This window comes from Colias philodice, chromosome 8 (genome assembly GCF_061535455.1).
Source record: "Colias philodice isolate Cphi_HAF_F1 chromosome 8, ilColPhil1 Martin Lab GWU primary, whole genome shotgun sequence".
Lineage (NCBI taxonomy): Eukaryota > Metazoa > Arthropoda > Insecta > Lepidoptera > Pieridae > Colias > Colias philodice.
In genome coordinates this window covers 3,598,269-3,613,189 of record NC_143093.1, presented here as the reverse complement: position 1 = coordinate 3,613,189, position 14,921 = coordinate 3,598,269, and the positions used below count along the sequence as shown (strand labels likewise).

Here is a 14,921-nt window from a genome sequence, read left to right as displayed (position 1 = left end):
AAAAAAAGTATCTATATAATACAATGCGTGAGTTGAAAAATTTCATCTTCTTCTTCTCTACAACCAACACACACAAGTAAAAATATTCTGCTAAGAATTGTTAACGTAAAATGTCTAAGTACCATTAACTTCAACAAATTCAAAAAAATCCTTCAACAAGAACCATTCGCTCACGTTCATTTCAGCTTGTTGTTCCACAATCGAAAACCGTTTATACAGTTCTAATTGCAATATTTCGTTCGTTGTATTTTTAGTATCGTTGGCCCGTAGCTATCTCCGGATATTAAAGGGGACCCTGAAACGTGTCCGAAGCCTCAAGGACACTGAAGAAATAAATCCTTGTTGACACAACTTTTGTACCGTTTACAATTACTGTTAGTTATTTACGATCCAAATAAACGGAGATAAATCAAAATGGATTGCCTTGAGAGAAGAACGATCTAGCTTTTTTTATCAACGATCACTTTTAAATGTGAATTAACTTTAGTGGTTTTTGTAATCAACTGTCTAAATATTTTCAAATGTGAATTACCTACCTTTAATGTAAGCAACTTTCTAAAATATTTTCTTTATTAATATTTCGAAAAAGACTTACTTAAAAATATCATACTGTTTTCTATTTTGTCACAAATTTCCCTATTGCGTACCTATTCCTAATTTGATTAAAACCAATCTTACAAACAAATTAAATGTCTAGACTAGAATCATTATGTAGGAATAAACCGTTTAATAAGATTTGTTCTTTGAAATGAAAATCTTCAATAATTCCAACATTTCCTTTTCTCTTCTATTTTGAAAACAAATGATTGACGGAAAGTACGTTTCAAATAATTCCTGAAATAACTGAATTTAATTTGTAATAATACTTAACAGGTCGTGGGTGTATTCAAATTATTCCCTTTCTGAAAGTTAAAAAACTAAGTAAATTATTAATAAAAATTTGAATTATATCAGAAAAGTAAGTACCTACTTTTACTTTACTTTATAATCCTTTATCCAATTTACATTTTGATTGATTGAAGACTTCGTTGTAATAGTATCTTTCATCATTCAATTACAGTTAATACAATATAATTTTTTTATTGAAAAAAAAAATATTAGTAGTATTGCACGCCTTATAAGCGAAGCGTTGAGGTGGGTACTACTGTCACTTCGCGCAAAACATCTGATTTTTCAAACTTAAAATGTCTTTATGTATCATACATTGCACTTGTAAGATAATACATACACACACATATTAAGAAAAAACACTATTTTTAACGTTCATGATATTTTTGATGTCATTTTTGTTATTTAAACTAGTTAAAAAACAGTTTAAAAAAGTTCTGTCTTGGACGTCCGTGTGTCTGTATGTGCGGATCCTTTTTCTTGTTAACACGATAGCGACCGAAATACTTTACTAATCGAGTCTTTTTTTTTCTCTTACGCTTGAGTATGCTCAGGAATAGAACCCTTTCATTTTTCAGGGTCTGATTCGATGTGGTTTAATTGTTATTAAATAAACAAAAATAATAATTAATAAATATTTATTAAAAAAAAATTATGAGGCGTGCACTTTTGGATTTTCCAAATTATTTTTTAACAGTATTATGAAGGCATAAAATTATTATTAAACGAATATCCGTCGGTAACCAATTATACCTCCCACTGATTTCATTCGAAACCTCATATCCTATTCATACAATTCATCGTTACCTATATCATAATACGAGCTGTATTTGCTTATTTGCAATATCGATATAAAAATGTTCAAAGTTTGCACGTGAAGTATTGATCGACAAAGCTCTTATTGCACGTATCTTGTTGAAGTGCAATCGGTTCAAACTTCAACATCACTCGTGTGTACTTTTGATACTTTACTGTGGCTTATTAGTATTATTTACTTTAACTGTGTTTACGTGAGATGTGGTATGGCAAGACTGAAGATTGAATCAATAAATAAAGTATATAGTAGGTAATTGAAAACTAGTAGGTTTCGACTTTCGTTAAAGTTGTCATTTTATTCCTCATCAAGAAAAACATTTATTTTAAAAAATTATAACTGGTTAAATTGTCCCCATTTTATCGAGGTCAGTCCAGTATTTTCTATATTTTGTATAAAAATATCACTTCCCATTTCCTGTTGACGTAATTGGCAAATTAATTCTGCAATAACAAAATAATGTAGCCTTAAAATTGTTTTGCGACATTTGGTGGTGAAATTAGAAAATCATTTTATCGTTATTTAGCTAACTTTTGCAGTTTAGACATTTTATATTCAATTATCATTATGCAGAGGATTAATTAGTGTTTATAATTCATAATATGATATTCTGATAACTTTCATGACTATAATATGAAATGATATCAGATAACAAAATGGAATCCCAGATATAATGTGCGCCAAACAATCAGAAGTTTCATTGACCTAGCGGCCACAATGCTCTCCAAACATCAAACAACGAGGCTATTCTTTTTCAATTCCATGTTTTTTCTAAGCTACAAAATAGCCGGATCTCTAAATTTATACGGAAACATAATATCATGCTGTCTAGATAGAGTATCCAGTCAGACTGGCGTCGTACTTATACATATGGGATATAAAAATGTGAATCGCCACCCGGGGTCGAGCATCCTCATTTTATTGTTCAGTTGTTCGTGTTTTTCAACGCAATGTCTTCGATGTCCGTTTTCTATGATTAAGCCATTTTCTGGATGAAGATATTCTAGTTATCCTTGTGTTCAATTGCTAGGTCTTGTTCACGACGCAAATATATATGATATATTGTATTCTGTAATTGGATATTTATTATTTAGATTTCATCCAGATTATCCATTCATAATAATATCAAATGCAGAAATGTCTACTGCTCTGCATACACATTTGTTGTACAAATTGAAATACCAAATGAGTTTAAAATACATCTTATATTTATCTTCTGAATCATTGATGAATCACGATGCACAAAGAACACGTTAAGATGCCAACAGTTATAGCACATACTTGCTTTGGGAAATTTACCAACTTATTGCGCTCCGACATGATTGCTCGCTTCGAATTTATCGAAGTTAGTATAGAATGTTTAAAGTATGTTCTTGTATTAGGTTCTTGCTTCTATCAGACTAATGTTTAAATCCTCTTTATAAAAGAGCAACTACCAAGTTTCTTGCCGACTCTTCTCTGTAGAAACTGCTTTCTCAACCGGTGGTATATGATTAAAGTATGGTATGACTATTTCAAAGAGCTTCTATAGATAGAACTAGCGACCCGCCCCGGCTTCGCACGGGTGCAATGCTGATACTAAATACCACTAAATACACTACAGAAAAACTGTGAACGTTGTATATAAAAACATAGCGGCCCGCTCCGACTTCGTACGGGTATAAAATAGATAGCGGCCGGCCGGTACCGCCGCCGCAAACGCTACGTCCCGCAATTTTTAAATCTGTAATATCTTCGAAAATATTCACTTTAATCATACGGTGTAAACGGCCATATAGATCTATATTAAATGAACAATGTATTCAAGGTATTTAATTGGTTAAGGATTAATGCTGTATTGGTTAAAATCGCATCGAAAATTAGCCATTATTTGTCGTAAAAAGTAAATGACAAAAAAAAGTTATTGTGGGTTATCCATAAGAGATAGACATATACCATCGCGGACTTTTCTGTAGACCTTTTCAATGTGTATAATACTTAGTACATTATTTTGATAAAACTCGTAGGGTTCAGCCTGCGTTTGCAATGTAAGCGGAAAAAGTGTAATTTTTTACGACATCACATTAGAAACCTCAAAAATAAGAGTACTTCTCCACTATTTAATGGATGTTATTATACATATATAAACCTTCCTCTTGAATCACTCTATCTATTAAAAAAACCGCATCAAAATCCGTGGCGTAGTTTTAAAGATTTAAGCGTACAAAGGGACATAGGGACATAGGGACAGGGAAAGCGACTTTGTTTTATACTATGTAGTGATAAATAAATATTTGTGTTCTAGTTTATAAAGGTTCGTTATCGACGTACGACGTACGACGTACCAATCGATGTATCAATTAACAACAGTACTAATGCTATGTTTTGAGTCATTACCACCAGTTAGAGTGGATTGATTAATGTCACGCTGTGGTATTCTGCGGTTGATGTCAGGCTTTTCATTACCGGCTCAAGCTGTGGTCATGTTGTAAACGAACGGATCGTTGAAAATGTCCACTTATACTTTGTACATTGATCCAGCATTGGTCTTCAAATTGTACTGCCAATTATCCTATTGTGCGAAACAAAACCCTCCCAATTGTCAAATTAGAAATTAGACTATAGGTATTCATTGTGAACATTTTTTACCTTTGCTACAGGGCACCATTCGTTACTATTATACATATAATATAACAAATAAATACGTCATTGTGTAAATAACGTCAATACCATACAAAGAATTTACATAACCGATTCCACAAGATTTTCCTCAAAGCCCAACAAACACAAAACAATCGAAAGATTAAACTTTATGTGCCCCGACTTTTCACAGCGAAATATTCTTAGCTTCAGTTTGAATGAACAAATAATACAGTCTTAGAACTTGGATAAATATTAAATATCACATATTGTGACCAAAATAAAGATTCACGAGATTTAAAGCAACATTGAAAATGAAACTTCCTGAATGCCTACTAATACGCACTGAAATATTATTTGAATGAAGCTGGTACTGGCAAAACCGTACCATCATTAATAACATAACTTGTTAATGTAAATAATATAATATAATATTTATTATTAGAGTTATCCGTGACAAAGACTATGTTTAATCAACGAGTATCAGCCAAATTAATGGGCTAATAAAGCATCTTCGCTTGGCTGATACAAAAACATCTAAATGCTCACTCCAAAAGTTACATTTTATTAGCAAAATGAATAGTGTAATTTCTAGTCAATGTCACATCTGTTTTATTGTGTAAACACATAATTAATTATTTACATAAATAAATGAAAGCCAACTTTTCCCGTAGAAATAATGGAAAAATATATTCTAACTTCCAATAAAAGTAAATAATATGATTATTTATATTTCTTTAAATATGCGATTACTTTGTAAAATGTGATTGTGTATTTCGTTTGTTTTTTTGTTATTTCTAAAATAAAACTCTTTATAATTTTAGCGAGGCTCACAACGCAAGAACAAAAACATTTTTTAAGAATCATTTAATAATTATAACTTAACTCGGTAAATTCTTGGTAACTCATCAAAGCATTACAATCAAAAGCTTCCAACTTACTAATTCGGCCAACGCGGCTAGTGTCTGTTAGCCAAACGATTTAGCCACTTCTCCGAAATGACTGAACATTGATCCATTGCAATCCGATTTCAATGAAACGAAACTTCCAGAATGTTCTCCAAACGGTTTCTGTTCAATTTAATTGAACTTTGAAACTTGTGAAGTTCATAGTTAGACAGTTAGATGCTGGGGTAATATTATTTTGAACATGATGGTGTATAGTTCTTTATAGGTCAAACTTCAGTAATTAATAGCTATGTTTTCAATGAGTGAACAGGTTTTTATAGCAAGACAGAGGGAGGTTTGATTTTTGAAGAATTTGGAATCAGGTATATACTTATGTATTTTGTTCGTGTAAAACATGTTCAAGTAGGTATTCATTCATATTCAATTAACCCACATTAGTTAACACTTTGATATCAATCGTATAAATTAAAATTGTTATCTATACTTATTAGAACCAATTACACTTTGGCATTTCACTTTTGACTTGCAATTAGTCTAAAATTCAATGTAGTTATTAAAGTGAAACTTTTATTACATCGTCTCAAACTTTTTGGTCTGTGTAGCGCATGTCGCGTGTACCGCGGCTGCCGAGTAGGTATACCTACACGGCAGCCGAACGTCACGCGACATGCGCTACACAAAGCAGTGTTCGGAACCGTTCGAACAGTTTCACTTTTACCGTGGTTTCATAAAACCACACAACATTTTTTTAAATTCTACTATGATTTATAGAAAAAAAAAGAACATTTTACTTTTATTTCAATACTATATTGTGTATGCTTCGTGTACGTATCAGTTTATAGTATAGTATATAGTATGTATGAATACTATACGATTTAATAGAAAGTTGCAAATTCGATATAGGTAAATGTTAAGTACATGACGTAAACATAACATCATAAATTGATATTTCTTATATCTACAAAATGAGGTAATTCACAGTTTCACACCTACTTTCGTCAATTGAAAACAGTCTTCAAAATTCAAGAATTAATTTTAAATTAGTCGACGACAACTCCTTTAGATTGTAAGAGGAATTCCGTGCGGTCGTTTTGTTCTTGAAATTATTGTTAATAACATTAAAATAACGGGCTTTTAAGAAGTTTTAATAATAAGTAGTAACAGACAAGTTCCAGACGTTTCCAGACTAATTAGGAAGAATCTTGAATACTTGTTACAAGGTCTACAATTTACTAGCTTGAAGAGAAATCGATCAGTGTCACTCATGTGTTATGTATGATGGATAATGATAGAGTTATAGTAAAGCCTTGACCTTCACACAAATTATCTAGTCTAGCGGGAACATTAGTATTCGCTAATATTTTGTATTTGGTAGAAATCTTCAAGGTTCAGACAATAAACTGTGATTTTGAGTTGGCTCTATCGAAACTGGATTTTTAATATACCTAAATAAAAGTAAGTAGAAATAATGGTTTGAGTTTGAGTACGGTTTCATTTATCTTTTGCTCTTATGAATTGCAGTTCCACCTAAAACTATCAATATAAACAATAACTCAAAATTCTTTGTTATAATAATAATTTGATGTGAAAATAGAAACAATTTTAGTTAAAATTTATCTACATATTTTGTTTAAACGCAGGAAAATAATTTATTTTCAATTCAGATTATTGTGTGTACCTAGGTATGATTTGTTCCGTAAACATTCCATTTTATTAAACTTCAATTTTTTTGTGATTTGTGCCAAGTACCAGCTAGATTTAAGTCAATATTATATTCATGTGTCTATAAGAATTTTTTAGATGCAAATATCGTCTTATCATCACTACATAGTATAAAACAAAGTCGCTTTTTCTGTCCCTATGTCCCTATGTCCCTGTGTCCCTGTGTCCCTATGTATGCTTAAATCTTTAAAACTACGCAACGGATTTTGATGCGGTTTTTTGTAATAGATAGAGTGATTCAAGAGGAAGGTTTTAGTATATAATTTATTAGGTTTGAGACTAAGCGGGCGAAGCCGCGGGCGGAAAGCTAGTTTATATTAAAGCGTACCTACAAATGTTAATGTTTTCACTGCATCGAATACCCTAATAATATGCAAATACAAATGCATTATTCCTTAATACACAGATGCCTCGTAGTATTTCAGCCGAATTATACAGGATTGGTTAGCCAGAATTAACTGACTATTGTTCCACGAGCGTCGTGCGCCCCTTGCACGGGGAACGTGTTAAGTGAACCAAATAATATAATATACGACTATTATTTCACAAATGTACGGTGTACTAGACTAATATGCTTTCGATTTTGCATATTTGTGTAGTTAGATCGATGCAAATAATATAACCTCGTTGAAAGCTTTTCGTTCGCAGCTTCGGCCATGTAGTCAAAGAAAAATGCATAGTTCCCGTCATCGTGGGATTTCTGTATAAAAATCAAAATATGATGGGATATGTGATAGCTACTATGAAATTAGATATAATGTAGCATCCTCGTTGGATCTTTCGTTTATTTTAAAGATATTTTAACAATAGAGCACGCCTTAGTTACTAAGATAAAACCACTATTTTTAAAAACGTCGTAATTGTTTAAATAACTAAAATTTGGACATCTTAATTGAAAACAAATCCACTTTTCGTAGATCGAAACTGATAGCGGATAAGTCACGTACTTTCAAGCATCACTTAATACTGTAAAAATAAAAGGCACTTAAAACACGAATACCCTTAAACCCAAATCACCCTCAAAATCTAAAATTAACGTCCCTTTTTTGTTGCCTCTAATAGCGCAGGACTCAGCACACTTGAGAGTAGTTTTAGTTGATTTTGAACTCTATTATTGGGGTATTGAGTTGAAATTTTCGTTTCAGTGCCTCGGACAGTCCTGAAGGAACGGTACGAGAGTGCCCCTGAAGAGGATGAGGTAGCCCACGATGTGTCTGATCTTGAACACGAAGATGTCGGTAAGTGCTTTTAAATTTTAACATCGCTAAAAGCGTGCTTAATTCAACCAAATATCTTGTTACAAGACTGCGGAAATGAGGAGTTTAACAATAACTGTACAGTTTGCTCTATACTGATATGTCATACATGGAAATTAAATTAATGCTATGTAACTTTTATGCCAACGTCACGTTAATTAAATCTGTAGGTAGGTACAAATATATTGCACGCCTCATAAGCGAAGCGTTGAGGTGGGTACTACTGTCACTTCGCGCAAAACATCTGATTTTTCAAACTTAAAATGTCTTTATGTATCATACATTGCACTTGTAAGATAATACATACACACACATATTAAGAAAAAACACTATTTTTAACGTTCATTATATTTTTGATGTCATTTTTGTTATTTAATCTAGTTAAAAAACAGTTTAAAAAAGTTCTGTCTTGGACGTCCGTGTGTCTGTATGTGCGGATCCTTTTTCTTGTTAACACGATAGCGACCGAAATACTTTACTAATCGAGTCTTTTTTTTTCTCTTACGCTTGAGTATGCTCAGGAATAGAACCCTTTCATTTTTCAGGGTCTGATTCGATGTGGTTTAATTGTTATTAAATAAACAAAAATAATAATTAATAAATATTTATTAAAAAAAATTATGAGGCGTGCACTTTTGGATTTTCCAAATTATATTTCATATTTTTTATTAATCCATAGAAGTATGGAAGTTTTTTATTAATTTAATCTCGACTATGCGACTGCTATGCGAATAAGAAAAATAATAAAGCTAAAGATTCTAGTACAATTTTCAAATAACTAAATTCCGCGTTAGTTAAGCTTCTTTTAATCTTTACACATTATAAAATGCACCCTACAAATGACAGTGTAAAATACACTATTATAAAAATCTATTTTAAAATAAACTATGAATAACATTCATATTTAATTCATATCACGATACCGACTCATAATATTATTATCAAAACCGCAATGTTGCTTAATTCACAGTAATTATAAAGTTTATGATATAACATGCTACACAGAATTCATATATTTTGGAGTTAACTGATATTCATGCCTTGCATTTGAACGTTTTAGGATAAAACTAGTATGTTTAAGTTTGATAATTTAGTGACCGATTCTAGGAGCTAGACATACTTCTTTAGCTTCTAGCATCATATAATTGAATAATAATATAGCGTAGAATATGCTCATTTTTAAACATATTGATGTATGCTTATAATAAGACAAAACATATCAGCTAAAGATCAACCTAATAAGGACCTAGTTGAAGAAACTGAACTACTCGTTGACTGTTTATCTTATGCCAAATTATCAAAATTTACACTTTTTTGGTTGAAATATACTGAATTATTATAACTAGTTGTACGATATCTGTACATAAGTTTACATCATAAGTTAATTAACTAGGTAATGAGACAAAATAAAATTATAAAATCCGAACTAATCATTTGAACATTTTTTAATTCACCGGATTTCTCGTGCAATATGCATGTACTTTAAAATGCGACAAAAGTCTGCAGAACTTAAGCAGGAACGAGTTAAAATTCAGTGGAGTTTTAGAATTTGACTAAATTATTAATACTCTTCAAGCGGAGAATTGCTAATTTTAATCCAAAATTTCACCTGATGTTTTATTTGACTTTTAAAAGTAATGAAAATGCTGCTTTAATATTTTTAATATGGGTCTCCAAGAAGTCCGTGAAGTATAAAAATAAAATGCAACCATATAATTATAGAATTTCGAAAGAGCTTCTGGCTACAACTAATTATTTATTATTATTTAAATATTAAACCTATTTAGGACGTGGACATGATAAAATATATACGCTGCAGTATAGCGTACATTTGTTGTAAAATTATTTTACATTCAAAGCTATTTAAATGGTGGTTCAACATAAATTTCACAAATCTTAGCTCTACTTTACATTTTCTGGTTTCATTAAAATTTCTCGAACAAATCCAAGAAATTTTTCGCATAAATGTTAAAGTATTCGAGAATATTCACAGTATAATATGTATATTCTAAATGAAAAATTGAAATAAATTATTACGAAGGATTGGAGTTTCCAGAATATAATTACTCGTATGCAGCTAGAAAGTTTAAAAGGAGTTTGTTTCATGAGACAGTCTGCTTTAAATAACATGAAGTTCTATGTTTTAAATAATTTTGAAAATTTTGCAAGATTCACCAAATATGGTGACAAAAAATCACACACCCAAAAGCCCTTTATTCAAATTAACTTTGAAATAAAAAATTCAAATTAACTTTGAAAATAATAAATAATTCTTAATCTTTTTATTATATCTGTTGTTGGCTTTTGGCAAATAAATTATTCTTTCTTTCTTTCTTTCTAGAAATTCTGTTTGTACTCGAACTAATAAGTGCACATGATGTGCTTATGAAGTATTATAGAAATCATCAGATAAATTTGGTTGTAATCATTCAACAAAATATTTATATAATTTTCTAGATTTTTTTATTCGATTTTATAATTATTACTAGAAAAGAAAACTGTACAACATGACAATGACTACTTCTCAGTGCATAACACGTTTTATTCGTTCAAAATATTTGCCATCATAATCAGTCCCAATTTCTCCTACATAATCTTTGCATTCATTTACTATGCCATAACCATCCTTTTCCCACAAGCAGTTTTGGTTAAGAGAACCCGTTTTATATAACAACACTCTCGGGTAAGATTCCTTGAAGCTATCTACGTATCCGGCTTCAAGCAATCCTATCTCCGATAAACTATTTTGACGCAAAAGATTTCCAGAAAATCCTGTAACCTCTATCAAAACCGCGGCGAAAAACGACCCTACTTATTATTATTGTAAATAGATTTAGAGAAGACTACATACAGTTTATTGGTTCAATAGTTTGCGAGTCATTTTGAACATCATTACATACCCTAAAGACTTCCTAGTATAAGCGAAATCTGTAATTGTAATGGCATAAAATATTATACAAACGAGAATCCGATAAGAAGAAACAACTGGGAATGTTTTTATTCAACGCAACGCCTCATAAATGAGGTGAAGAGGTGATTCTTCTCAGATCTCGGAGGAAACATTTTAATAATACATCAACTCAATGCTTTAAAGATAAATTTAATGATATTCTTGCATAGTAATATTCAGTTGTGAGTACCTAATATTGTACCATTTATGAATATATTCAGAAAATCAAGGGTATTCGCTTTATTTTAATAATGTTCATGAAAAGTTGCTTAACACATTTGTCTCCTTAAAAGAAAAGGTGATATATTTTTTTTTGCAATTTCTACAAATACAGTAGGGTACTTGGATAGTGTAAAAGCATGAATTGATAAACATGAATTCTCTAAATAGAATAGATTATATGAAAGGTAAAGCATTAGAAATAAGTTTTAAAAGCAGGAATCACTATTACCGTGTTTTGTATTTAAATTGCACATTATTTTATAAAGAGTAGATAAAGTAATTGTAAATTGTATCTTCACCCTGTCAAGAATTATCTAACGCGATAAAATATAATTAAGCTAAGAGTTCGTTTAATCCGCTCATAATTTTATCTCCAGTAGTCTCGAAGATTTGTTTGCCTTTCTTCCTTTGGCTTACGTCAGTGTGAAAACGGATTACTGGATCAGAATATAACACTCTGTTATTTGCTGTATTTATTTTGTACATGGATTTGGCCTTTATTAGATTTCAATCTTTGCCGCTGTTTTAGGTTTCTTAGATAATATTCAATATATATTGTTGTTAAACAATCGACCTTTATCTCGTCCTAAAAGCATACCTTTTAAGATCTTTGAGGGTACGTAAAATTCAAAGTCTTGTCAAAGTCAAATATGAAAGAGGTTTTTGTAGCGTGAGTTAAAAAATAACCTTTCCTTATTTTATTTTACGTGTTTTTACGTCAGATTAACTCCACATTTTTTACTATTGCATTATCTATAGCCAGTTTTTCAACTTCCTAAATGTATAGGAAGGATATGTTGAGGGAAGAGAGGCCTTTGCTCAGCAGTGGGACAGTCATGGCTCATAATATAATATATAATATAAATGTATATATACTGTTTTGCTTATCGATCAGTTTAATTGACAAATTGTACTCAATGGCACAAATGATACAGGCATCTCAAATGTGGTGCCCACATTGGCAATGTCTCATTATTTTGAGTGTGCCGGATACTGAACAATCACTTCTAGATTCATGTTATATCGTATCGACTCCTAACTCAACAAAAAAGGCGTCTTTCTCAAGTCTACAATTCTCTCATACTAGATGAATCAAGCGACCGCTGGTGGGGGGAGTCAGCAGTACCCCCAGCGCCAGCAGTAGCTGCAGTACCACCTCAGCGACCAGCTCACTCCATCAACATCACCAGGGAAGAACCATCGCTAGCTCCTCCACGGCATCACCTGCCAAAAGATGGTAAGAGAATAAGTTGATTAATGAAAATAATTTTTGGTAATGATAATGCAATTAGTTATTGTGTGTTAACACAGGAGAAAGCAATACTGGAGCAAGAATATAGTTTGTCTGAGTAGGTTTGCCTAATTAATTTTGGTATTTATAGAAAATCTTTAAATAAAATTGTGTATAAATTTATAAGTATTTATAAATACGTCAATGTTAATTATAATTATACGAGTCTAATTTTACCGCCGTTAATCAAGACATATAATATTTATGTGTTTCGAAATTTGGGCATAAAATCGTGTACCTGATCCCGAACGAAACCGCAATCGTGCCTGTTAAATTTCAAAGGGGCGTTAAACAACATTCAGACTTGAATTTATTCGCTTTTTGTTTACATATTTTTGGACAAACTACGTTGGAAGGGTCAAACATTTATTCATTTTGCCTTTTACCAAATCGATCGAGATAACTCCGACCCTTTTAAAAACACGTGTTATTGTAGGAGAGGCAATTTTAATAAACTCATTTAATGTAAAGGGTTGTGCTGTAAGCGCCGCTACATTTACGTCTAATTAATTAAATATCTTCTGTTTTATTATTTTTTGTTTAACGTAGGTTATCAATTTAATCATATTTAAATTCGAAATTCAGACGTACCTATATCAAAACCTTATCAACACATACGAGGAACTAAAATATCTATTTTTTATTTGTTATTTTATGCATGGAAATGCGATCGATATATTAAATAGTATTGGAAAAGTCAGAGTTAACACCTCTTCCTTTATCCAATACCATTTCAGATTACTTATCTCATAAGATACAGGCAAAATCTGCAAGTGGTGCATACTTATGAGAGGAATATACTACATATTTTACTGTCTTAGTAGTCCGCTGCTTGGAAATATCTTGAATAACATTCCATAATATTATTAATACTTTTATTATTTTAAAGATTGTCTGCAGCTGTATTTTCTCTTGAAAAGTAACATTTAAATATACCAATGCCTTATGTTTTAACTTCAAAATATTTTAAAAACTTGTTTTATCTTATATATTAATTATGAATGTTCAGGTCATTATAATTTAAAATTTGCACGTTTTCTGCACTTCTTGAGCAAAAGATTTAAATAAAAATTAGTTACCTTGCATTATCAAGTAGAGCCAGACATCGGAACTAATAGCAAAATCTATTAATAAATTTTGTCTCCAGATCAATTCGACATCATGTACGTGTACATAATAGCTGGCGTGGCTGCAGTTCTCCTCCTCTGCATGATCATCGCCATCATACGCTGCGTGCTCCAAAAGCAAAACACAGAACAACCAAAAGGCCCAGACGTGTCCGCCACAACTGATATTCCGAACGGCTTCAACGACAGCATATCAGAAGTGGACAACGACATCAACATAACCAGCCTCTCCGGGCCCATCGACATGACGGACGGCATGAAACAGGACATTCAAATCTCGAACGTTGCGCTCAGCCCCAAAATCAATAGATATGTCGGGCGCCCAGTTCCCAACACGTACCCGCACGTAAGTACCAACATGTATGGTCAAGTCGCCGAGTTCCCTATAGAAATGCCCCTCAGGACTATGCCGCATGGCACATTAGGTCGTGGAGTTGCGGTCAAAACTCTCCCCAGAGTTCAAGTGCAAGCCGAAACCGACCCTAACGCGCGGAGTTTATATCGATATTCGAACGCGCAGTACTACTTCGGGTGACATCAAGACAGTGGCCAGTGTTCGGATGTATCGCGGACTTACTGTTTCTAGATCGTGTAGAACTTGTCCTACTTTTAAATACAACTGTGATATTAATTGAAACTTTCCTATTGTGCGCTGTTCTCCAACTGAAGACACGGAAAAGTTCTGTACTGTTTGTTGCACATTAAATTATTTATCTATCTCGCTAACTTCATTTTCAATTTAAACATTGTAAGCTGGTAGTTTCAAAATATTATGTGTTACATATAAATTATTATATAATATTACTTATATATTGAATTTACGTAAAACGTCTATTTTAAAGGGTGCATTAAGTATGGGATATTTTCTTAGAGAATTTACGATTAATAGCTTGAGATATCTATGTATTTGTTATATTTATAAATTCTATAATTCTTCTTTATCCAGTTGGGAACTTATCGTGGATAATTTGAATAGGAACATCCTAAGGAAAGGAAACAAATTTATATAGGAATAGTAAAATTTTAAGAGTTTTCAAATTTTTTTAACTACTTAATATAATTTACGTAATTAAAATTGTAGGAAAAAAATCTCTTTCATAAAGTGTTTTTATTGTTACATATAA

General features: G+C 31.7%; 1 protein-coding gene across 1 annotated transcript in view; it reads left to right on the top strand.

Moving 5' to 3' along the window:
- LOC149486416 (uncharacterized) overlaps window positions 1-14,697 on the top strand; it is a 59,008-nt gene extending 44,311 nt beyond the window's left edge. Inside the window, exons 7-9 of the mRNA XM_089698010.1 lie at window positions 8,097-8,189; window positions 12,467-12,616; window positions 13,818-14,697. Coding sequence (XP_089554136.1) covers window positions 8,097-8,189; window positions 12,467-12,616; window positions 13,818-14,332 — 758 coding nt within the window. The 3' untranslated portion in view covers window positions 14,333-14,697. The remainder of the gene's footprint in view (window positions 1-8,096; window positions 8,190-12,466; window positions 12,617-13,817) is intronic.
- Window positions 14,698-14,921: the final 224 nt, after the last annotated feature.